General features: G+C 37.3%; 1 protein-coding gene across 9 annotated transcripts in view; it reads left to right on the top strand.

Moving 5' to 3' along the window:
* The first annotated feature begins 173 nt into the window (after nucleotides 1–173).
* Nucleotides 174–24,590, top strand: part of PDXK (pyridoxal kinase) — a 45,181-nt gene continuing 20,764 nt past the window's right edge. For all 9 annotated transcript variants that reach the window (XR_005559786.1, XR_005559781.1, XR_005559779.1 and 6 more), the window contains exons 1-3: nucleotides 174–575; nucleotides 17,942–17,996; nucleotides 23,347–23,451. Coding sequence is in view for 3 of the 9 variants with exons in the window: in XM_039368459.1 (XP_039224393.1) it covers nucleotides 483–575; nucleotides 17,942–17,996; nucleotides 23,347–23,451 (253 nt within the window). In the remaining 6 variants the exon portion in view is untranslated. The remainder of the gene's footprint in view (nucleotides 576–17,941; nucleotides 17,997–23,346; nucleotides 23,452–24,590) is intronic.

Below are 24,590 nucleotides of genomic sequence, written 5' to 3'. Positions count from 1 at the left end.
CCGCAGGGGCATCTATGCTGTAGATGCCGCACGTCGGCGTCTGACTGCTCACGCTGGCGGCGGCGGCGGCAGCAGCAACAACAGCAAAGCGACGGGGAGGGGGGGGGGAAATGGCCGTTCCTGTCCTTCCCCTCCCTCTGCTCCTCGCGTGTCCTTCGAGACAGCCTTCCTCTTGCTCGAGCCACTCCCTCCCGCTGCAGGGCGGAGTGCGAGGGTGCCTTTAAATTGGGTGCGAGGGAGCCGCTGCCTGCTCATTCTCATCTGTGATGTAAGGAGAGCTTTTAGGTGTCTACGCCGATCGCCTGACTTCGCCTGTCATTTTCTGCCGAGCACCCTTTCTCTCTGCCACTCTGCCGCTGGGTAGATGTGCCCTTAAACCACTTCCGCCGCCGAGCACCAGCTGGTCCGGACCTTGTCTCTCTCTGCCCAGCTCGACCTGGTGGTGCGTGCTCAGCTCCTTGCTCTCCCGAGGGTGCGCAGGCATGGAAGGGGAGGAGGAGTGCAGGGTGCTCTCCATCCAGAGCCATGTCGTGCGGGGCTACGTGGGCAACAAGGCGGCGACTTTCCCCCTACAGGTAGGTGGAAGAGCCAGCTGAGCCGGCTACTCACGCGCACCCGAAGCTCCCGCCGAGCGGCCGGCGAGCGCTCTCTCGCCTGCAGCGCTTTGCTGGCAGAGCCTGGAGGAACGCGGAGTGCGCCTTCTGCCAACGCACGTGCCGTGTTGTGACGCCGCCAAGGGATCTGACCGCTGCTGCCCTCAAGATCTCGCCTCTCGCTGTTCAGAGGGAGTTGCTGAGTTTATATGTGCAGATTCACTCCTCTCCTTAAGGCCAGGCTTTGGTGGGGCGACTTGAAGAAGCCCTTGATGGCCCAAATGCTTGCATTAGGCCGCGGGTCTCTGCAAAGGAGGTGTCCAAAAGCCTTCCGCTCTTGGTTTTATTGTATCTGTTTTTGCAGCAGGTGCCCTCCAAGTTTTTTTTATGCCGACATTGGCTTTATCCCAAGGCAAACGGAGCTGAGGTTCAAGGAGTCTGGTAGAATAAGAAGAGAAAAGAAGTGGGCCTCTCTTTATTGTAGGGATCATTAGAAATTGCCCGTAGTGGGCTTAGTTGACCCTTACGATTCCTTTATATTTTATGAAGAGGCAGAAAGAGAGAGAATGGGAAATGTATTAATTAGGGCACCTTAAAGACTTGCCATTCTAGGGAATGTAATGAGTGATATTTTGATGACTTCCTCTTTTTAAAATTAATATATTTTATAATTTATGCCATTCCACTTTATTTAGTATCATCAAGTTTAGTTAGTTCTTTTTTCAAGGTTAGGCTGTTTGGTGGCATCATCTTAAAATGTTTTTTATAATAAAACAGGTAGACTATATGTTCACTTCCTGCTGTTTTAGATTATTTTAATATCTCTTAAACATTGGTTATTCTAGCTGTGGCTTATGGGAGTTGTAATCCAAAGTACCTGAAAAACATCTGTTTGCTGGTCTCTGATCTAATCTGTTTTTATGGCATAATAAATTGCATCCTTTCTGCATTGCAAATGAAACTGACCTGTTTCTACAGAAGAAAATAAACAGAATACAAATCTGACTTCAATAATTAGTTTTTAATAAAGGCCTTTTACTTTCCATGACATTCTGCTACTTTATCAAGGTGGTCAATCATAAGAAACATTTTTATTAACATATACACTTTCATTATGAAATGCATGAAGGAGTTCAACTTTTACCTCCTGAAACTCTCATAAAAAAATCTTTAACTGTGTAGGTGATTTTACTTTCTGTAATCAGCTCACTATTACAAGGAGCTGTTCTATAAATCATGGCAATTAGATATTTTTTTCAGAAAATATTGCACATTTCATTTTCTGTTTTCACCATCTCCAGTTCTATCCATTACCCAATTTGGAGTTGAGTGGTTTGACTTAGGTTAATGTTTTCATTTCTGTTGGCTAAAATCCAGGAAAGTTTGTACCAAATAAATAAGTTCACTTTTAAGGTGCCATGACATGTTTAGTTTGTGCTGCAACAGACTGATGTGATTATCTCTCCAGGAAATGTAGAAATGCTAAAAAAAACTTTTCCCCAATTAAAGTACTGTGTGTACTAAACCATTTTTGCAACTTAAACATTGATTTCTGTACGTGAAATCAGTGGATTTGAATTACATGTTACACAACACATGGACAGGTTTAGCCATATTGTAGTTTCAGCTGGGAAACTGAAAATTCTAGACCAAACTAAGTCCAAAAGTGTTAGAGAATTTCTGGAAGCCTAGCACTCAGATAAATAAACCATCAACAGGCATATATAGATAAACAACATTTACACATCATTCAAAAGAGATAATAAAAAAACGAATATGGAAATAAAAAGACCAAAACACTTCCTCACTAGCATTCAACACCCAGGTAAGCAAGGATTAACACTAAAATTAGTATCAGACTAACAATTGAGCAGTACCTAATACCCCCAATCAAGGAACTACCAACTCAGTTATTTACTCAAACAGTAAACAATAACCTAATCAAGGAACTATCAAGAAGAAAACACTCCCACCAATACCGAAAGGGAAAGCCACTATATATAAACAGAAGGCAAACCTCAATCCTTTCTAGCGCTGAAGATGTTACCTATTTGGGTAATGAAACGTCTGCAAGAAATCAGTCAAGTTCAGAGAACACTCACATACATGTTTTGTATACTTTTGAGGGGAAATGGAAAATTGTTTTGCAATATGATTTCATACCATTTTTCAAAATTGAATTACGTTTCTTGAAATATGTGGGAAAGTGTTTTTATGTGACACAGGGTTACCAAAGAATTGGAAAAGAATGGCTATTGTTACATCTAGTAAAATTATTTTCTGTATTACATAAAATCAATAACTGCAAAAGATAAATAGCTAACTTGATCCCCAAGTACTTATCCCGAAATTGTTTGTCCAGCAGCATATACAAATCAAGGGGAACATCATGCATATTATATGAAATTCATGGCTAGATGGTTTTAGTTATAACCTGCCTCTGTAACAGATATTTTATACTATAATTTTATAGCTTTTATTTTAACCTCTCTTTTCCACTATCTGAAACAAATTTTAAAAACTGAAAATTTTTAAAACAGTAAAGGACTTTGCAAGTACTGTTTTGCGTAGAAATATCTTTTATGCATGCAATATGCAGTAATCATGGACTTATTACAATCACATCAATAAAAGGAAAGCATAAAAGGAATAGTACTACTATTACTACAAATTGCAGTCAGAAAATAGTAATATTCTAAATATGTATGTTTTTCTTGCTTTTTATCATATTTATATATTTACCTTATATTCATTGAATTACACTTTTCACATTGTCACAGAAAACATTACTTGGTTTCTGGTATCACACATAGCATTTCCTCATTTTTGCAAGTATAAATCATCTATAAATTTAATCTGCACTAGTAATTTAATGAAATTTTAGCTTAAAAAGTTTCCATGGTGAAGACTAACACTTTATTAGCTAGTGCAATTCAGGGAAGAGATTAACTTTATCAAGTTAAAGTAACTTGAACTTAGATTTCTGTGACTAATATAATAATTCAGTGGTTCTCAACCTTTTCTTCATCAGAGACCCCCTTTAAATACCTTTTGTGGCCACCGGCCCCCAAAATTTAAGATTTAAATCATAACATTTCTTCAAGACTTTGCAGACCACCTGTGATTACATCACCACCACCCCCAAAGATCCGTGGATTACAGGTTTAGAACTAATGTAATAATTGGTTTTGTTGGGGAAAAATGTTCCAAATTATAATTAGAAGAAAAATAAAACAGTAAAATTGACATTCTTCACTTTTTAAAGTTTACATATTTCAGAAATGGAGAAAAATATTCTGATAGAAAAATGTAAAAAAATTATATATAGAAGGTTTTAAAATTATCCAAGATTAAATGTCCTAAAAAACATAGTAGCCTAAAAACTGACTGTTGACTAGCAACAATAAATAAATGTCTGATTTAGTATCTATGTTCCTATTTACTGGTTGCCAGGGGAGAGCCCAGAACACAATTCCTGTTCTGCCATTTAATAAGCTTTAATATCTTTTTATGGTAGAAAGATAACAGTAAAACGATTATAGCAAAATAACAAAGAGTAAAAGTGCAGGAAGCAAAATAGTGTTTGGATTGTGATAAATAGTTTATCCGGTTTATTGACATTTTCCTGCCCTGCCCACCACCTCCCCTGTTGCTGTTAGATAAGCATGGGCAGTTTGAACTACTAAGCTTTGAAGCATATGTTTGCTGGACAGAAGATATTCCATATTCCTCTTTGGTTTTCAATACCAGTCGCTGGAATATTAGAAAACAATGTGTAATAATCTATGCCATTATGCTGCCTTTTACAAAGTAATTTTGCAGTCTGAAGAAATATAAGAAACCAGTATGTTTTCTGCTGCAGACATAAACATGTCTGTCTACTATCTACAGCAGTGGTTCTCAACCTATGGGTCAGGACCCCATTTGGGTTCGAATGACCATTTCACGGGGGTCGCCAAACAACGCAGTCCGCCATTTTTCCCCCTTTTCTTTATTCTATTGGCTTTTGAAAGCCAATAGAATAGACTCTCTTGAACAGAGTCTAATTCTATTGGCTTTCAAAAGCCAATAGGAATTGTCCAGGCTGTCTCTGCCCTGCTGAGCCCACCAAAAGTCCCATTCTGCAAACGGTGCTGCACCAGTTGAGTAGTCCTTGACTTACGACCGGTTGGGGGTTACGGCATTAAAAAGGTTAAGAACCACTGATCTATAGAATAGTACAAGTAATTCTTGGTCAGTGACTGCCATGCTTAGTGACAGTTTGCCCTTACAATGGTGGTGAAAAAGTAACTTTTAAGACCAATCTTCACATTTATGACCTTAGCAAGTCTGTAAAGCAAAAGAAAACTGTACTAAAATTATAAGCACAGTTGTGATTCCACCTAGCAACAATTCACTCAACAACCAAGTTGCTGTCCCAATTGTGGTTCCTAAAGATGAACTACCTGTATTTACTTTTATATCTCTTGGAAGGTTATCTTTGGTTTCATTGAAAATGAGTTTTGTAAAACCCTGTTATTGAGTTGTTACAGTGGCAAAGCAGTACTAAGACTGGACCACATGCTGAGAAGATCGCATTGCAGAGTCCTCTGAGAACTGTGTACTATGGGGTAGGGAACCTTGGCTCTTTTATGATTTGTAGACTTCAACTCCCAGAATTCCTGAGTCAACATGGCTGGTTCAGGAATTCTGGGTATTGACGTCCACAAGTCATAAAAGAGCCAAGATACCCTACCCCTGAAACTATACAGTAAAATGTTGGTGAAGATATGAGGTACTGGCTACCAGCTTGATTGGCTTAAAAAAGGGGGTTGGATCAATTCACCGAAGTCATGCAGATGGCTGGCTATTAACCTTGTTAGCAGTGTGACTGCCTTTGAAAGTATCTGCTGGGAGACTAGTGGGCATCCTTGTGCAGTTGGTTCGCCACTGAGAGAACAGCCTGCTGGACTAGATGGGCCATTGGTCCAATTCATCAGGGTACCGCTTAAGTTCTTATGTTAAGATTATAGGTTAGGATACTAACTGTAACCTCCATGTTTAAATTCCCTTCTGTATTCAGGCTTTATATTGCAAAACTAGTCTATTAAGATATGTTGGGACAAGGAGTTAAAAATAACACATAAACAAATAAAATATTGCATTGGATTTTTTAGCATTTTGCATTGATCTACCGTTACACAGCATTATTGATATACTTGAGCAATTCTTCTAGAGAATAAATGTGAAAGGTTGTCATAATTTGTAATGTCACTCAGTGGGGGTGGGGAGCAGAATTCAGGAAAAAGAAACTCTTATTCAGCTAACCATCACTTCGTTCAATAATAAACGTCCTGCTGATCATTTCCCAGTCCTAGCAGAACATTTCTGCAGTTGTAGCATTTAGTTGTGGAATTCTCTTTCCAGAGAGATCAGTCTGGTTCCTTTACTGTGTACTTTTCACTTAGTACTGAAAATTCCTCACAGGCATCAGAATTTAAATTAATTCCATATTCTTTTGCTTGATTTTTATGGCTGTGTTTTTGCTTTAACACACACCCTATAATTTTTGTTACACTTAACATTTGAGAATTTTTCAACCAAAACAGAATATGAAAATACTAAAAGATGTGGAGTTTATTCAACATATTTATAACTGAACTTTAGCAAGTAGAATGGATCCTTTCTAAGAATGGATCATTTAAAGCAGCAGTTATGATATGCAAGGCAGACAAAATGAACATGGAAATATGTACCAGAAACTGCATTTTATAAAGCATAGCAGCTAAAACATCTTGAAAACTTCTCATAAATGTAATCAGATAGCAGATTAGTTCTAAAATCTGGATGCAGTAACATTCCAGGACCTCTTGTGAGTCCAACCTGCCTAATCTATAAATGCCAGAGTAGCTCATACAGGAGGATACCTGTAAGATAACCTGTCCCAAGCGTAAAAGTTGACGTTTGGTTATGGTACTTCTCCTCTTCAAGTAATTATAAAAAAATATCCCATTATATAGAGTTTTAACTACTCTAATGACTTGAGAGATGTATTTACAAAAGCCTATTAGTAAAGTAACTGTTTTTATATTCTTGGATTCTGTGATTTTGTTGGTATTCTGTATGCCATCATGCTTCTCCATGTATTTTTAGTGTATGTGTAAAATGTTGAAAAGATATTTAAAAATATAGTTATTTAAAGTATAGTTATTAAAAAATATTGACCGCAATAATCAATATTTACCTAACACAACAAGATAGGTGAGACTTGAGCTTACCTGGGCTAAGATATTAGCTAAATATTTCCCAGTGCAAACTGCCCAAGAATTCTACTGGAACATTTTTTTTCCTTTAATTTTCCTAATTTTCCTTGCTTTGTAGCTAGTTTTGTGGTGCTTCACTTCAGTTAGTAGCATTTGGGGATGGGAGGGAGGAGGGTTTTCATTGCACAGTTGACACACTGTCCTTTTGTACATGTGACATTGAGACAGGTGCGAAGGTGTCAGCCTTTGATTGCACTGCCTGATCAGCCACCTTGGTTTTTAGGTCACCAATTCATGGACTATAAGAGAAACTATGAATGGAACCAAGGTAAAATAAGAGATTCTTGGATAACCTGCAAAATTCCTCCATTTTACATTTATCAAGTAAGGTGCAAGTAGATTTTGAAAAGCCGTTCCTGCTACTGAATAGAAGCCACAATGGTATGAATCTACTCTGGGAATATCTAATTTGGAGAAAGGAAAAGTATTTTTTAAAAAAATGACCAGAAGGAAAATTATCATGCATTTTAAGTCAAAGTATGCCAGAATGTGCTCCCTGGCAGTGTAGAAGCTGTGAGGTTAATCTGTGCTCTGTAGTGGCAGCTGTTTCTGATGAGGGAGGTAAGTCGTGCATTTGAGCAATGAAACCTCTGTAAACTAAATTGCTCTGAATCACAACTGAAAAAACGGCTCAGTATTCTGACTCATGCTGACGTTTTGCTCCTATTTATAGGAGAACATGAAAGCTGCTTTAAACATCCAAATTAGCCACAATAAAGAAGATTTTTAAAAAGTAGTCAAAATGTCAGCTTTACAGCCAAGTGAATCAGAAGAAAGAAAGTAAATTGATGTCTGTCAGTGACAAATCTATTAGGTAGTTTAGAAATCAAAGCCCAGAGCTGTTGCTAGCCCAATGAACTGCATCATCACTCAGGATTTGAGCAAACTTGCTTGATTTCTTGCATTTTCCCTTATCTTGAGTAGGACAGATTCCATTTATTATTGGGGCATGGAAACATTTTATTAAACTGCTATCCTGCATTGTGTATTGCTTTCTGCTTTTCACTTGGCAGAAGGAAGCCACTGGTCAAAAAGGATGAGAAAGGAAAGCTAGGCATTAGTTTCCCATTAAAAATCGGATTTCTTATCATTTCTGATTGCTATTAATCATTAAAAATCAATAGTTTTCCAGATGGATTAGGCATTTATGGTTGTACCATTTGTGAGACGACAGCCAGGTTAAACTGACACAACAAAAAAATGTTAGTAATGTAGCTGCTGCCCTCTTCTCAATGGCCAACTTAGTTGTTAGCTCAGCAATGGGTTCTTTCGGTGAGGGAGCAAGAGTCAGTGATGATGGTTGCTTCTCTGAGTTTGTACTACAGGCTTTTGTAACTGAATTATTTGGGGAATAAAATAAAAATTTAGAAGAAACTTTTCAACTCAAAAATGCCTCCCTTCTTTAGAAAGGCTCTTTGTAATTAAAGACAACTGTAATTGTATTATGGGTAGTCCTAGACCAGGGGTAGGCAACCTTGGCTCTTTTATGACTCATGGACTTCAACTCCCAGAATTCCTGAGCCAGCCTGGCTTAGGAATTCTGGGAGTTGAAGTCCACGAGTCATAAAAGAGCCAAGGTTGCCTACCCCTGTCCTAGACTTATGACCACAACTGAGCCCAAAATTTTTGTTCCCAAGTGAGACATTTGTTAAGTGAGTTTTGCTCCATTTTACGACTTTTCTTGCCACATTTGTTAAGTGAATCACTGCAGTTGTTGAGTTAGTAACACGGTCGTTAAGTGAATCTGGCTTCCCCATTGACTTTGGTTGTCAGAACGTCACAAAAGGTGATCACCTGACCCCGGAACACTGCAACCATCATAGATATGAGTCGGTTGCCAAGTGTCTGAATTTTTATCAAGTTAACCATGGGGATCACATGACGGTGGGAGATGCTACAGTGATTGTAAGTGTGAAAAGTGAGTCATTTTTTCAGTGGCATTGTAACTTTGGTCGCTAAATGAAGTGTTGTAAGTCAAGAACTACTTGTAATAGTAAGATTCTTTGGATGGACCTTGATTTTCAAAATAAACAGGCTAGAAAATATTGTTGATTGAAAAGAAAGGTGGTATTAGCAATAGCATAGCAATCTCTATTGTCATCTGCCCTATTTATATTTGTGCATTGCTTCAACGATTTTTTTCAGGTTAAAGAACAGGAATCTCCATTGAGAAAGAGAACATAAAACTAAAGTGCAAATTAGAGGTAATAAGGGATGGTGTGAGAAATTAAAATGAATTCTGCTGCAAATACATAGGAAAAGGATAGTGAACCTCTTTTAAGGATGTGATAATAGTTTACCCTTTTATGCCCTTGTGAGATACTGATCAGAAAAATCAACCAAGAAATTTGCACTTGAGAAGAGATATGGGTTGTGAAACTGACAAAAATAAGTTTAGCTTTATAACATAATTATATGCATATGTACTTAGAAAGTACAATTTATTTTCCCTATGCTATTTTTCCCTGTTCAAAAGATAATTGGAAAGGTAATATGGTTGTCAGTTGCATCTAATTCGAACTATCAGGAAAGGAGTATGTGATAATTATGAGAGGCCAGAAAAGAAGCTAATACAGTTGAGGCCAAGACTGAACCTTGTGAAGAAAACGCATAATAAAACTGTGTTTAGCATGGAAGCACAAAGGAATTCTGCTGTTAGCTGAGAGTGAAAAAACAGAAACTGGTAGGACTAGGAGTCTACTGTGTCCTTGCATTTATCAGTGAGAGCTTTAAAAGCCCCGGTTACAAGCTTTATACTTTTCCTAAGGTTGATGACCTATTAATTAAATTGGAGACACGTTAAAAAAAAGGAATAATGGGAAAAAATTCAAAATCCAGGTTAAGGAGATTTTTTTTCTCAGAATCTTATTTTCCCAAACTATTTTGAAAATTTTGTGTTGGCTGCTAAAGACCACTTTAATTTGAAAAGAATTAAATTTTGCATCTCTGATTTGTATGGCTCTTTATTATGATTACCTTAATCACTTGTTTGCATTTTAAACTATACCTGACTACAATAATAATAATAATAATGTAGTCAACTGTGTTTCTGTAGAACGAAAGTAAACTCGGGGCCTCTTTTCATATGGCAGCCAGGTCCTTCTTTTACGCTCTGGCCAGGTCTGACTTTTGCAAAAGAAGGACCCAGCCAGCACACAAAAGGCAGCCCTGGCTATGCTGATGTGAAACAAGGACCCATTGGTAGTGGGGAGAGATAGGTTGCGGGGGGGGGGGAATTGAAGAGGAGGCAGTCCCTTAGCTTCTTCCAAGAATGGCTCGGATGCAGGTGGGCTGAATCCATGCTCAACCACAGCAACTGAGATTGCCAGAACGGCTGTTGCTAAGCGGAGCAGTCACATGACATTTTGTTTAACCCTTGGGTCACTTAGCGGCCTAGTTGCCAAACCAATTGGGATCATTAAGTGAAATATACTTGTAATTCAAATGTATAGTTAACAAAGTCACAGAATAATTATGGGAAGCAGAATAAAAACAAAAATATTCAGGCATTCCAACATGTCATCCTATTTTACCACTGCCATAGATTTTTGCTCTAATGTAATAACAAGCCTCATATTTTTTTAAACTTGTACTATTTTTCTCTGACAGAATCTTCCTTTTTTCCACTTGGCACACATGAGAATTAGCTACATCTAAAACGACAACTAGGCATCTGCTAGTCTCATTTGTGGATGCACCAGCCTCTCATTAACTATATTTTGAGTCACATTAAATGTGACTTGGTATCAATTTACAATTTGCACTTAATAAAATGTTGCCTTATTTGAACGTACCATCTGCATAAATTATTTCAGCAGAAATAATATGAAGAATGATTAAAAATGAAACAGCTTCATGTGAAAAGTTTTGTAACAGTTATTTGAGTTACAACAAAGAGAATGCAGCTAAATGCAGCTAATTTAATCCAAATGGTGGCAATAGAGTATCTTAGTACTGTACAGGAGAGAAAAGATTTTAAAAAATAGCTAAAATCTTAATTTATTGCCTCAAGCTGACACTAAGAGCATACTCAATATAATATTGGCTTCCTACGTTTTAATGAAGAACTGCTTTTAAAAGGCATACTTTTAATGCTTCCATTTTTTCATATTTTTGAGAATTAAACAGTTGTTTAAAATATGAAATGGGCTGTCTTGAGCATTTCTTGAAAGTGTTTCAGAGTTAAAGCAGCTGGCCTCTGCTCAAAAGTAGTCTATTTCAAAAGTGGAGCGTTTTATGACATTTTGAATCATAAACATGTTGCATGCTGCCAGTAAATATCTAATCAATGTCCCACAGGAGGATCTTTTTTTGTTTTATCCCTACAGCAACAATCCTGGAAAATAGGTTGGGCTGAGCCTGAGTGATTGATCTCAGATTTACCCACAATGCACAACATTTTTAAGTAGGTAAATGGCTATTTCACTGAATGGCTCTGGACCTCTTTTGTAGGTGATGTCAGGGCAGGTATAGTAAAAGACACAAACTGCAATGATAAAGCAAAAATAACACCTGAAAGAAGCTTTGTAACTCTTCATATTATGGGTTGAGAAATGCTATTTTATACTCTTAGGATGCTGGAGTTAGTGTTTTTATGCCTAGTTAACAATTTATTGTTCCACAATCATATATAAAGAAATAATAGGTTGCACTCAAGACAGTAATTATATAACTTCCCCCCCCCCCCAAAAAAGTATGACACATTTGTTTTCTCAGATGCCAATAGTAACACATTCCTGGTTTCCCTTAGAGAAACATCTGTTGTGTTGAGAACTGTGTTTTCAATTCAAAATGTGAGAGTTGGAACATACCCCTAGGATTTAGTATACCGCAAATATTATTCCATAGCCTTTGCTCCTGACAGTACAGTTAATTTTGCTATAAGCTGCCATGCAAGATACTGTAATACAAACACTATTCCCCCCCCCCCGCTACCCGCCCCAGTATTGAACTACAAAGAATGTCTTTACATTTCTGGTCTGTAAACAAATTATATATAAAGTTAAACTCTCTGATGAGATTTACATTTGTTTCGTTGCTTTATGCCTCTTCAAGGTAATTTTGGACTTACAACCATTCATTTAATGACTGTTTGAAGTTACAATGATATTGAAAAGTGACATGACCATTTTTCACGCTTAGAACTGTTGCAGCATCTCCAGGGTCACATGATCAAAATTCAGATGTTTGGCAACTGACTCATATTTATGACGGTTGCAGTGTTCTGGGGTCATGCAATCCCCTTTTATGACCTTCTGACAAGCAAAGTCAAGTGGGAAGCCAGATTCACTCAACAACTATGTTACTAACTTAACAACTGCAGTGATTCACTTAACAAATATGGCAAAAAAGGTCATAAAATGGGGCAAAATTCACTTAACAAATGTCTCACTTGGGAACAAAAATTTTGGGCTCAATTGTGGTCACGTACAGAACTACCTGTACATAAATTGATATTGTTTCTATTATTGGCTGTCTCAATATGTGTTCCTAGTACATTATATTATTATTGCTTTGTTCCTTCTCTGTTAGATAATTGATTATCCAACATACTGCATTATTACAAGGCAATGTATCTCTAAATCTTAATGAATTTTGGTGTCTTTTTGTGTTGTTTCAAATACTGTAAGCCTCATAATTACATCAGTTTGATGTGCTACCATATATTTAATAAGAGTGAACAAGAGATAACAGTTTATACTACCAGCCTGTGCTGTTCATTATATTCTGATTTTTAAAGGAATTATTTGGACATCTATCGAGATTCTCAGTCATCCAGGTCATAGTTATCCCAAAGATGCTTTTTCATGAGGCAACTGGATTTTCTTGTTTTTCTTTGACGACGTTTTGCTTCTCATCCAAGAAGCTTCTTCAACTCTGACTGGATGTGGGGAATGGAAAGATTTATAATCCTTGCAGATAGCTGGTCATTTGTATTCTTTTAGCGAGTTGTTAGTGCTACCTGGAGGCTTATCTGTGTCTTCAGGGTCACCTGAATAATGCAAATTTGTGTGGAACCTGCTTGGAAGTGTTGAAAGGACAGTGTTGTAGACTGGAGATAGATGATATATCCCTCCACCCCTGTTGAGAGAGAGCGCGGGCTGTTCAGTTTTGACATAGATGGCTTCTTTCAAACCAGCGCTCCTCTCTATCCAAAATGTGGACATTGCTGTCTTCGAAAGAGTGGCCTTGGTCTTTTAAATGCAGATGGACTGCTGAATCTTATCCTGATGGGTTTGCTCTCCTATGTTGTGCCATACGTTTATGAAGTTTTTGTTTTGTTCCCCCAATGTACAGATCTGCACATGGCTCACTGCGTTGTACTGCACATACCACATTGCTCAGTTTGTGTCTGGGTGTTTTATCTTAGGGGACACAAACTGAGCAACGTGGTATAAGCTGTACAATAATTTATGGTTAATTCTGAGACTCTGATGCACAATTTATCTGTGGCCTTAGTTGCATGGATCCTGGAGTTTCTCTTATTTGTTTGAGGAACTTGGGGATGAAATGGTAGAAGAGACATGAAGAGCACTGCTACAAGAATTGGTCTTCCCCCTCTTCATGAAGGCCTCTCTGGATCCAGTGATACTGGACAGCTTTCATCTTGTCTCCACATTTCCCTTTTTTGTGAAAGTTGTTGAGAAGATGGTTGAGTTTCCGCTTCAGAAGCCCCTAGAGAAAGCTAATTTCTGGGCATTTTTCATTTGGGTTTCTGATCAGAATATAGTACTAATGTGACATTGATCATGCTTGTATATGATCTCTGGTAGGACCAGGGTAGAGAGTACATCTATCCTGGACTTTCTCAACAACTTTCAATACCACTAAGTTTGTAGAAGTAGGAGACACAGTATTATTTTTCCTCCAGGGCTGGTTACAGTCACTGTTTATGAGGGGAGTAGAGGTCTTGCCTAAGCCCCTGCAATATTGTATAGGAGTATCCAGGGGTTCACTGTCTCCTTAGCATCTGCAATTGGCAACCTTTTTCTTCATAAGGTCCAGAACCCATGCTCCCACACAAGGGATTGTGGGACAGAGTAGTGGGAAGGACAGGGGGGAAGATGAAAGGCTCAAAAAGCAGCAGCTTAGATGGATAAAAAGAAAAATAGATTGTGTAAGAATATTAAGTCCAGAACTATGGAAAGTGAGATAGAACAATATAAAGCAAAAGCAAGATTTCCTGGAAATAAGAAACCTAAGCCAGTTGCTGAGGTTGAGAAGCACTAGTTTATACTATATATAAGGTCATGCTATCTGCTGTTTTTTCACATTTTGTTCTGACTTATCTTTCCTTCTGGTTTAGAAAAATCAGTTCCTTTTCCAAGGGAAGAAAAAATGATTAATAGATATTTCTTGTGCTTTGTTTTTGTTCATCTGCTGTAAATGGAGCCAGTTGAAGGTTTAGTCTGAATTCTTCAGCTCTCTTTGTCTTGTTCTTCCCTTTGCTCCCATTTTCTGGTCAGCTAGTAATAGTGGCATAGCAAGGTTCAAAGGGAAAATGAAATAAAGATAATATAAATATTTGTATTTATCATACATCGTATCATACATCAGTCTACCTTACACACTCGGGATTTTTTTATGGCCTCACATCCAAATATCTACCAGGACCATCCCTGCCAATCTTCTCCAGGTATGTCAAACTCACGATGTCACGTGACGTCGCGCAACGCATTGGGCCGGTTTTGCCATTGCCGGCAATGGGTGGGCGCGGCTTCCACATGACGCATCCGGCACGCAGGCCGGCAGTTTGACACCAAAGCTGGCCAGATGTTGCCACTTGTTGATACCAAGATAACTTCATCAGAATTGTAAGTCACTCTGACCCAAATGCATCTTGATATATTTTCCATTTTTTTACAGAATTGTGGATGGATAGGAGTCTGAAATATGACTTATACCAGTATAAAATTGGAGCCTCAGTTTGGTTTTCTTTTTATCTAAATTCTTTTAGCTTGCATTAAACACTAATATGAAGCAGTTTAAACCTATTGATGTACAACTCTATCATAGCTCTTAAAAGTTACAATTATGCCTACTAGTTTCTGTTGATTAATTAAGCAATATATTATGCAAATACATTTTTCTCTTCCTTAAAATGAACATTGAATTTGCGATTATGGAAATATAGTATATTATCTTTTGGGACACCCTGTTCCCTCTCTGGGCTTCTCCAATACTTGTACCTGGTGACTGAAGAAATACAACTGGCCCCAAATTAACACATTTACTTGAAAAAAGATGATCCTAGAAGGAGTGTAGATTTAAAAAAAAATTGCCTATACACATACCAAAAACAACCCCATTAAATGTTCAAATTCCCCTTGTTGTCAACCTAAACTATAAATTCCAGCAGAAACCAGTCCTGGAGAGTTCTCTTTCCCTCCCTATAACTATAAATGTGACACCTGTGTGTTTACCTGCCAGAAGCCATGTTATAGGACAAGGTCAGAACAGAAAAAAATAGTGACATCCTGTAAAAACAGTATTAAATGCCAGGAAATCAGTTTAAAAGCAAAAAAAATTAAAAACTCTTAAATTATATTCTGAGAGCCAAGAGAATATAGATTAATCACAACTCCAATATAGTGAGAATGCCTGTCCCTGCTGGACTGACAAGCAAATGTCAGCAAATGTCAATTAACTTCAAGAGGACCTTATGTAAAATGTAATAATTTGACAGGCTTGAAATGAAACTGGTTGTTTCTTCAGCTGTTTATAGAGTTTTAAACTTAAAGCTAGCCGTCTGAACTTGGAAAACAGCTACTAGCAGAATTCTTTTGTATAGGAGTAATAGTCACAGTATAGTAATTGTCACCATTATTGCTGGTTTTGAAGTTTTTATATGCTCTTTAGCAGCAGTTCTGTGTAGAATCTATAGATCAAACAGAAATAGTGATAAATGCCACATCGGTTAAAGTAGCACATATTCTTTGCCATGTGCCATTTGATAGGGAGAACATAAGACTGGACATTACAAATTTGATGTTTCAGGAGAGCCTCTTTTTTTCAAGATTATATTGAATTCTAATCTTGCTTTCCAGTGATCAACACCACTACCACCTTGCCAGGATTTAATAATCAGTGTGCTTGTTAAACTTAAGTGGTAAATTACTATGTGATTTAGTTACCACTAAGTGGTAACGACTTCTTAGGTAATAAAGAGCAACAGGGCTAAGTATCAGCTTTACCAACTTTGTATAAATATTAAGGAACAGGATAGTATCTCAAGATGGAAAAATACTATTACAGGTTTTGCAATCATAGATTCTGCATCTTGATAGAGCTAATCATATTCTCCTGGCTATTTTTGCTATCTTGTGAACAATATTCATATAGTTACATTGCTGAGGGCTATTAGGAGCAGGGTATATGGTTATGATACAGTTTATACCTAGTTCTGTCCTTAGTTTCAAACCGGTCAGAATCCAATAAAGGTAAAACAAAGAATTCAATACTGATAATATTCAGAGAGCTGAATATGATGGTGCCACCAAACTGAAATAATCATTCCAGGAATCAATTGAGGCTTAGAATCAAAACCCAGTCATTATATATTGTAATAATATATAATGACATTATAGGTTTGTTCTATAAAGATTGCCATGCTAAGCATGGCACTACTGTATCAGACTCTCCAAATCCTCTCCTCTTCTTCCTACTCAGAAGAGGATTGATCCAAAGAGGTTATGACAAGATTTAAAGCTGCTAAAGATGTAGCTTAAAAAAAAAATCCTCAGCCTCGCAAAGAAGCAGATATTGTGTGTGTTGGTCCTCTGAATTGTGGATTTCCCCAAACAGTGAAGCAGATTTCAGAGTCAGCTGTGATTCTGCAAATGTGTGAAAAGGCTTCATTTTTGGCACAGTAGCGATCACTGACATAAAATGGGGAAAGGGTTACCCTGGTTTGTCATGCTAAGGGAACAATAATGCCTCTGGAGCACAATGTGCCTAGCACAAGAGTCATTAATTTGCCAGCAAATTGCCCGAAAATAGATTATACACAGTTATTTCTGCACCATTACTGTGTCTCCTTAAGATTCATGATGCTGTATAGTAGCTTTTTTTTCTAAATTTATTTTATTCCAGCCCACAAGGATTGGAGAGCAACTATATTAAATGTCAGACTTGTCTGTCGTTTTTCATTTTTCTAGCAGTGGGTTTAAATGTTCCAAGTCTGAAACATCAAAATATATTTAATCAACATCTAAAGTGCTGTTTATAAAGCAGAACTGATATTTACTAGGGCTCTGTAGAGATCAAGATTCAAAGAGCAAAATGTGAATTACTGTGCACAGAAGCTTATAGGTAGCATCAGAACAGTATAAACCAAACATGTCTTCTCCTGAGATCATGGATCAACTCTGGAGAGCAGCCATAAAGTCTAGGAAAAGAAGCAGCTGGTTTAAAATCTTCCTGATAGGTTATCTTTGTGCCCACATGTACTTTAACTTTGCTATGCACAACTAGATCTCTGTGCAACCGTAGTGTTTACTGCTTTCCTAGGCACTATGTACATGAGGACACATGTATACACATTGCTGTTGTAATTCTGTGGAAGGTAGAATTCAAACTCTACAAAAGAATGCTATTTCTTTTGTAAAATTTTATGCTTTTGTATACTGATTGATTGTAAGCTGCTTTTAGAGAGATAGACGGCATATAAGTTTAATAAAGTTTAATAAATAAATTATATATTCCTTACCCTCTCCTCCCAATGTTTTTTTTTCAGCTGTCCGAATCCTGATTATTGCATTTTCCATTCTTATGCTTGTTTTAGTTTCAGTGTTATTTGTTTTAGGGTTAAATTTATTTCTGCAAATATTTGTAATATTTTTGTTATATTGTAAAGCCTGATGTCTTTTTTTTAATTTATCTCTTGATGTGTTCCTGCACATTTTTTTTATTCAAAGCATTTTACTCTTTGATTTTGCTTATTCACTACTGTCAACTCATATTAAATACTAAATAATAACAATATCTTACTACTCTTGAAAAATGAAAGAAAACTCCATAAACAGGTTTTTTTTTCTTTTATTATAGGTGTTGGGCTTTGAAATAGATACCGTGAACTCTGTCCAGTTTTCAAATCATACAGGTAAGTCTGTGTGTGCCTGGGTAATTTAGTCTGTTATAATTCAGAACAAATTTTGACTGTAGAAATTCTCCTTAGTGTTGAAAGCTGCTACTAGCAGTATCCAATGAATGATTGTAGACCTATATCTGTTATGTGTGTTGACATAGTATCTCTGACTAAGCACTCTTAAACCAGTCATCTATACACTTGACAGCCTTTATTTCTCTGTCATCTATGTCACACTCAAAGAAGAGGGAAGATGCAGAGGTTAGTTAGTTTTAGTCATTACTAAAAGCCAACATGGGTTTGTCAAAAATAGATCATGCCAGACAAATCTTACTGCATTCTTTGACCAAGTGACAAAATTAATGGATCAGAGGAATGCTGTGGACATAATTTACTTGGACTTCAGTAAGGCATTTGATAAAGTAGATCACAACCTACTACTTCACAAGATAGAAAAATGTGGGGTAGACAGAACCACCACCAGATGGATCCGTAGCTGGCTGACCAGCCGTACTCAGCGAGTGGTCCTCAATGGAACTGCATCTATATGGAGGGACGTGTGTAGTGGGGTGCCCCAGGGCTCTGTTCTGGGCCCAGTACTCTTCAACATCTTCATCAACGATTTGGATGAAGGGATAGATGGGGAACTCATCAAATTTGCAGATGACACCAAGCTGGCAGGAATAGCCAACACTACAGAAGACAGGCTTCAGGTACAGAAGGATCTGGACAGACTTGAACACTGGGCACTAACGAACAAAATGAAATTCAATGGTGAAAAAAGCAAGGTTCTACATTTAGGCAAGAAAAACCAAATGCACAAGTACAGCATAGGTGGCACCATGCTCAATAGTAGTAACTGTGAGAGGGACCTCGGAGTCCTAGTAGACAATCACTTAAATATGAGCCAGCAGTGTGCTGCAGCTGCCAAAAAGGCCAACACCGTGCTAGGCTGCATTAACAGAGGGATAGAATCAAGATCACGTGAAGTATTAATACCACTCTTCAATGCCTTGGTAAGGACACACTTGGAATACTGCATCCAGTTTTGGTCACCACGATGTAAAAAAGATGTTGAGATTCTAGAAAGAGTACAGAGAAGAGCAACAAAGATGATTAGGGGACTGGAGGCTAAAACATATAAGGAACGGTTGCTAGAATTGGGTATGTCTACTTTAACGAGGAGAAGGACAAGGGGGGACATGATAGCAGTATTCCAATATCTCAGGGGCTGCCATAAAGAAGAGGGAATCAAGCTATTTTCCAAAGCACCTGAAGGCAGGACAAGAAGCAACGGGTGGAAACTAATCAAGGAGAGAAGCAACCTAGAACTAAGGAGAAACTTCCTGACAGTGAGAACAACTAATCTGTGGAACAGCCTGCCTCCAGAAGTAGTAAATGCTCCAACACTGGAAGTTTTTAAGAAGAGACTGGACAGCCATTTGTCCGAAATGGTGTAGGGTTCCTGCCTGAGCAGGGGGTTGGACTAGATGACCTCCAAGGTACCTTCCAACTTTACTACTATTACTATTACTATCCTGAAGCAGAAACATATGTAACTCCCTGGTATTCAGTCACAGGGTCAGAATCAGACTTTTCTCCACCCACCTCCATGGAGTCTGAAACAGAGCTGCAAGTCTTAGATCCATGAGAAAAAAAGTGCCATTGTTCAGGACCCCCACTAATTGAATGTACCAGACTGTGATGCCATGTGCCTCAAGGATAACCAACCCTAGCTACATGTTAATCTTATGCCAGCTGTGCTTTTGATGGAGAGTTGTCTTTGAAAATTGTTGGAGTCGACATCTTATTGGTCCTTGCTTGGAATACTAATGCAAATTATCCATTCATTCTTTGATTCTTGCCTGGCTATATATTTTGCCCTATTTTCTACCCAGTTTGAAGCTGTCATATGTTAAGCCAGGGGTGTCAAACTGCCGACCTGCAGGCCGGTTTCATCAGACTGAAGCCGCGCCTACCCCATTGCCAGCAATGCAAAAAGAGTCACGATATGTCATGACACATCACGTGACGTGGCGAATTTGACACCTGTGTGTTAAACTAAGGACCATCATGCATATTTCATCCAATTTCCATGAGAAAACATCTAAGTATTAAAAAAGGACATGCATTATTACCAAAATCATAGGCAAAATAATAGTTAAGAAGAGATAACAATTATAACCTGTGTTTGTTTTTGTGAACAGTACTTGCCAGCCTTTTGCAAGTCTTCGAATCTACATGTTATCACAGAGGAATGTTCCTTCTAGGCTGTGTGCTGAAGAAGAGGTTATTCAATCTCCTAAAATAAAAGATTTCATCTTTTAAAGGGAAACAAGACTAAGAAGAGAAATTGGGCATATAGCACCCCAGCTCCTCTGCATCCCTCACAATTGTTTGAAATCCCTGAAGAGCTGGAGGGAAATCAGGGTTAGCTAAAACAGAAATCTGGCTTAAGACAATGACTCTTTTGGAGATAGGTATAAAGATAACTAGAAATATGACATAAAAGGAATAAGCGAGGTACCATTTAGAAGGCAGGCCAGCTTCTGGTTAGAGATTCACTGAAACATACCACTTGCCCAGTAGCCTGTAAACTTTTGTCTGCAACTGTAGATTGGATGAAAGTAAAGAATGTGCATCTTAAAAAGGCAATTTTACTAATATCCCTTATGTATTGTATGGTGAGATTTTCTTTCACTGTCCCTTTTTCATTTGTTGGACCAGAGAATTTTGCTCTCCTTAAGCTCTTAAAAGGGAGACTGTTTTGCAGGTGTTGAAAGCTTTAGAAAAAACAGTTCCTCCATGTTGCAGATAGAGATATTCTGCTAAGCTCTAGTCATGTGGAATTAGCTACCAGATGCCTCTTTAAGAACTGTTCTTCTTTCAGGATTCATTCAAAGGGAAGTGGGGGAAGCTTCATTTTAGTTGTCTTTTTGTCAGCCGTGAAAACATTTTTATTCAGACTTTCGTCTTTATTTTAATTTGGTCTAAATAAAACTTAACCTTGTGAATTTCCTTTTTTAAAACATTTGAAGTGTTGTTTATTGTTATCAAACTGTCTATTTTCTCTATGTGCCACTTTGTACATACATTACAAGCATGGAGAAAGACATTGGTCCATTCAGACTTCAACACCACCTGATTAGCACCAGTTTTCTGAATCACTGTGTTATAAATTAATAAAAAAATGTTAGTGTGCTATTTTGATATCCAAAACACAGGCAGCTTTCATTTCCAAGAGGTCCATTGGCTCCTGCCTTCTAAAGAGTATTTCTTGTATGATTACAGTGAGTGACCTTACTTTTTAGAGTAGTTTAGCCAAAGCATTTTCTGGACTCCAGAGTCCTGTCTGCTTGAATTGAAAACATAAAAGTAAATACAAGCTACTTTTTTTTTAATTAAGCAAAACTGTCTGTCCACACTAAATTAAGGAAAATGTAAGTAAACTTTCTCTTTTCTGAGGGGTAAGAGCTGAATTTTGAATGTTTCCAAAGATAAAAGATTAGTGTGCTGTCCCACTTCTTGCTTACCCAATGCTTTCTGTTGTTCACAGTGTGATACTGTACTGTGTCCTTAAATGCCTTGGAGCATTCCCCCTCTCCCTCCCAATGTTTATTAATAAGTATTCTTGGCACAACTGATATGTGCATCTTTGAACTTTTGTACTTTCCGGATCCAAAATGCAAATACTTTAATGAGAAGAGGTCAAAGAAATCTGATGATTGAATTTGATTCAAAAGCTATGGCAATTATCATTATAAGTTGATGGATTTCATGCCTCATAAAACCTGAAAAACTCTTTCTTATGGTTTCCATTTTGGAATATGGCAGATTTTCCAATTCCATTTTTTAAAACCTCCAAAGTATAACAGGGTTAACTGAATGTTAATGTTGATTTATTTTCAACGGCAAAAATAAATACATTGGGTGAGAAAGTAATGGATCATCACCTACAAACCTATCCATTTCCAGCCATTATTATTCAACAATATTAGCAGTGGTACTGGGTTGAAATGTATGAAACTATTTCAGAGGCTACAACATCAAATAAAGATTTACTGAACTCATCTGTTCTATTTGCACTCATCATAAAAGGAGTGATTGCATATGGAGTTAGCATATTAGTAGTGGTGAAAGCTACTGACTTCCATCCAGCAACACTCCAAAATACAAGCAGGGCTCCTTCACCACAAAAGTGGGCTTTCTTTCCTTACGTTATTTTAATCAATACACTACTAAAACATCATGTCTGTCTCTGTGTAACCTTTAACTGCTGAAACAGTGCATCACAGAGCAACAATTTTTGAGTCCAGGTACCTCAAAAGTACAGGGTACAGGTACATCCTGTACCTCAAACCAAAAGAAATGATAGCCATTACCCATTATCCAAGAAGGAATATTTATGGTCTCTTTGTTAATGTTAATGTTGCATTACTTAAAACTATTGTGTCTATAACCTTATCTGGGCAAAATGATGCATTATAGGGCAAAATCTTTTGAACCAGGATACCTCAAATGGGCTAATGTACACAATGTGTCTGAAATACAGGACCCATGACTCCCGTGGAATTGAAATTTGGAAATTTTGTAAAGCATTTTATGATATAAAATTTATCATAAAACATTTTATAACATAAAACATTAGTAATAGTAATAGTAGTAAAGTTGGAAGGGACCTTGGAGGTCATCTAGTCCAACCCCCTGCTCGGGCAGGAAACCCTACACCATTTCGGACAAATGGCTGTCCATTCTATAAGGTTATAAAATGATATAAAGCGTTACCATGCTGTACAATTCAGTATGGGCTACTTTCAAAACAGATACACCTCTGTATATCTCCCTGAATTTTTAAAAACTTTTCAGGTACACTAGAAGCTCTGCCACTGTTGAAGGCATTGAAGAATGTGGTAAGGAAATGTCTTTGAAATAAGGACTCAACCAGCCATACGTCGTCTGGTGTTTGTTAAAGCTAACATCTAAAGGTTTATCTTTGTCTCATGTTGTAAAGCTGGGCAGGATAATTCATGGCTTCTATAATGTCCCTGTATGGCCTCTAGAACTCCTCTTAATTGAGTGGCCCAAATGCAGTGACCAGCGCTAAGTAACATTTTCTCCAGCATTAAAATCTCCCCGCCCCCCAGTTTTTCTCTCCCAACCCCTATTGTTAAAACATATAACTTATTTCCTCCCCAGGCATCAATGTTATTTTTAGGATAACAGTACTAGTGCAAAAGCTTTATTTGAAGTGTTTATACCTATTATTGAGTAGCCATTGTTACTTTCATTTACACTTTGTTATCTTTAAATGAGATCACAATTGCTATATTATAGCACTAAGTCTCTGTTTTCTTTGTTTATTCAGGTTATGATCATTGGAAGGGACAGGTATTAAATTCAGATGAACTTCATGAACTGTATGAAGGACTGAAACTGAACAATGTCAATCATTACGACTATGTACTTACTGGTAAAGTATATACTGCTTTGTTTTTTGTAACAGTTTAGTTGCAATGATAAAAAAAAACCCTAGAAACTGGAATAAAATTGATCTTATTGTACATTAGCATTTAACTGGGATAAAGGCAAAAAGGGTCCCTTATCTGGAGAGGGAGTGCATGATCATAAATATCTTTAACTATGGCTAAGTAATGAGCATATTTACTAGTACCAGGAAAAATATTTCAAAAGGAAAATACAGTAGAAAGTTCGCACAATACTACAAACCTTTGCCTACAATCATCTCACTTTTTCTCACACTTTTTCTCTATGGATCATTAACCCGATTTCACCTCCCTGCATAAAATGCAAAACAGCCTTTTATTTCCTTTTTATTCATGTTCCTTTCTGTAGTGTAGTCGTGCTTTAAAACTTGCTAGATGAAATTGATTGTTATATAATTGATTTATGTAACTTCTACAAGAAAAGATGTGTTTTTAAACCTATAGGTAACAGGAAAATGTAAATTATGTGAGTCTGGAATCATAACTCTTAAAGGTTACTTTGCCATGAAGGGCATTGTATAATTTTTTTCCCTTTGGTTTCCATGAAATTCTTGAATATAAATGAATGAGACTGCCCTGTGATAGAAATGGCTTTTCAGCATAAACAGATCCATTTGCTTGGGAAACATTTCTGTTATTTTCCTTGAGGAAAATGTTAGTGAACAAAATATAAGAATAAGTTCACAGGAATTTTGCAAGGTGACTTTTTTCGTTTTCCTGTCACTAGCCAGCTAAAGAATTTCTTAAGCTTTCCAGATACTACAACTCTCTAGCTGAGACTGATGAGCATTTGAGTCCCACAAAATAATATCTGAAGAGCCATATAAGGTTCTTTAGCATTTAAGAATTTCCCTACCTTAATAAAATTTAAAGAATACCCTATATTACAAAGTTGCATGTTTTAATGTTATCAAGATTTTTTACTTCCAATTTTTGACTTGTCTTTCTTGAAAGTGTGTATCATTTCAGGCCGATCTGAAAATATTGCCCAAATTTTTGGGTTACTATGTGCAACTGGATTGTTTTGGTAACTGATTTTAATGAAGCAAAAAATCCAAAAATTAATAATTTGTTCAGTTAATATATATGCTCAATGTATATTCAG

The sequence above is a fragment of the Crotalus tigris genome, unplaced genomic scaffold, assembly GCF_016545835.1.
Source record: "Crotalus tigris isolate CLP2741 ecotype Arizona unplaced genomic scaffold, ASM1654583v1 scf7180000017601.7605149639:7615979, whole genome shotgun sequence".
Lineage (NCBI taxonomy): Eukaryota > Metazoa > Chordata > Lepidosauria > Squamata > Viperidae > Crotalus > Crotalus tigris.
Note: the sequence above shows the minus strand (reverse complement) of the source record. Positions and strands in the feature narration are given on the sequence as shown.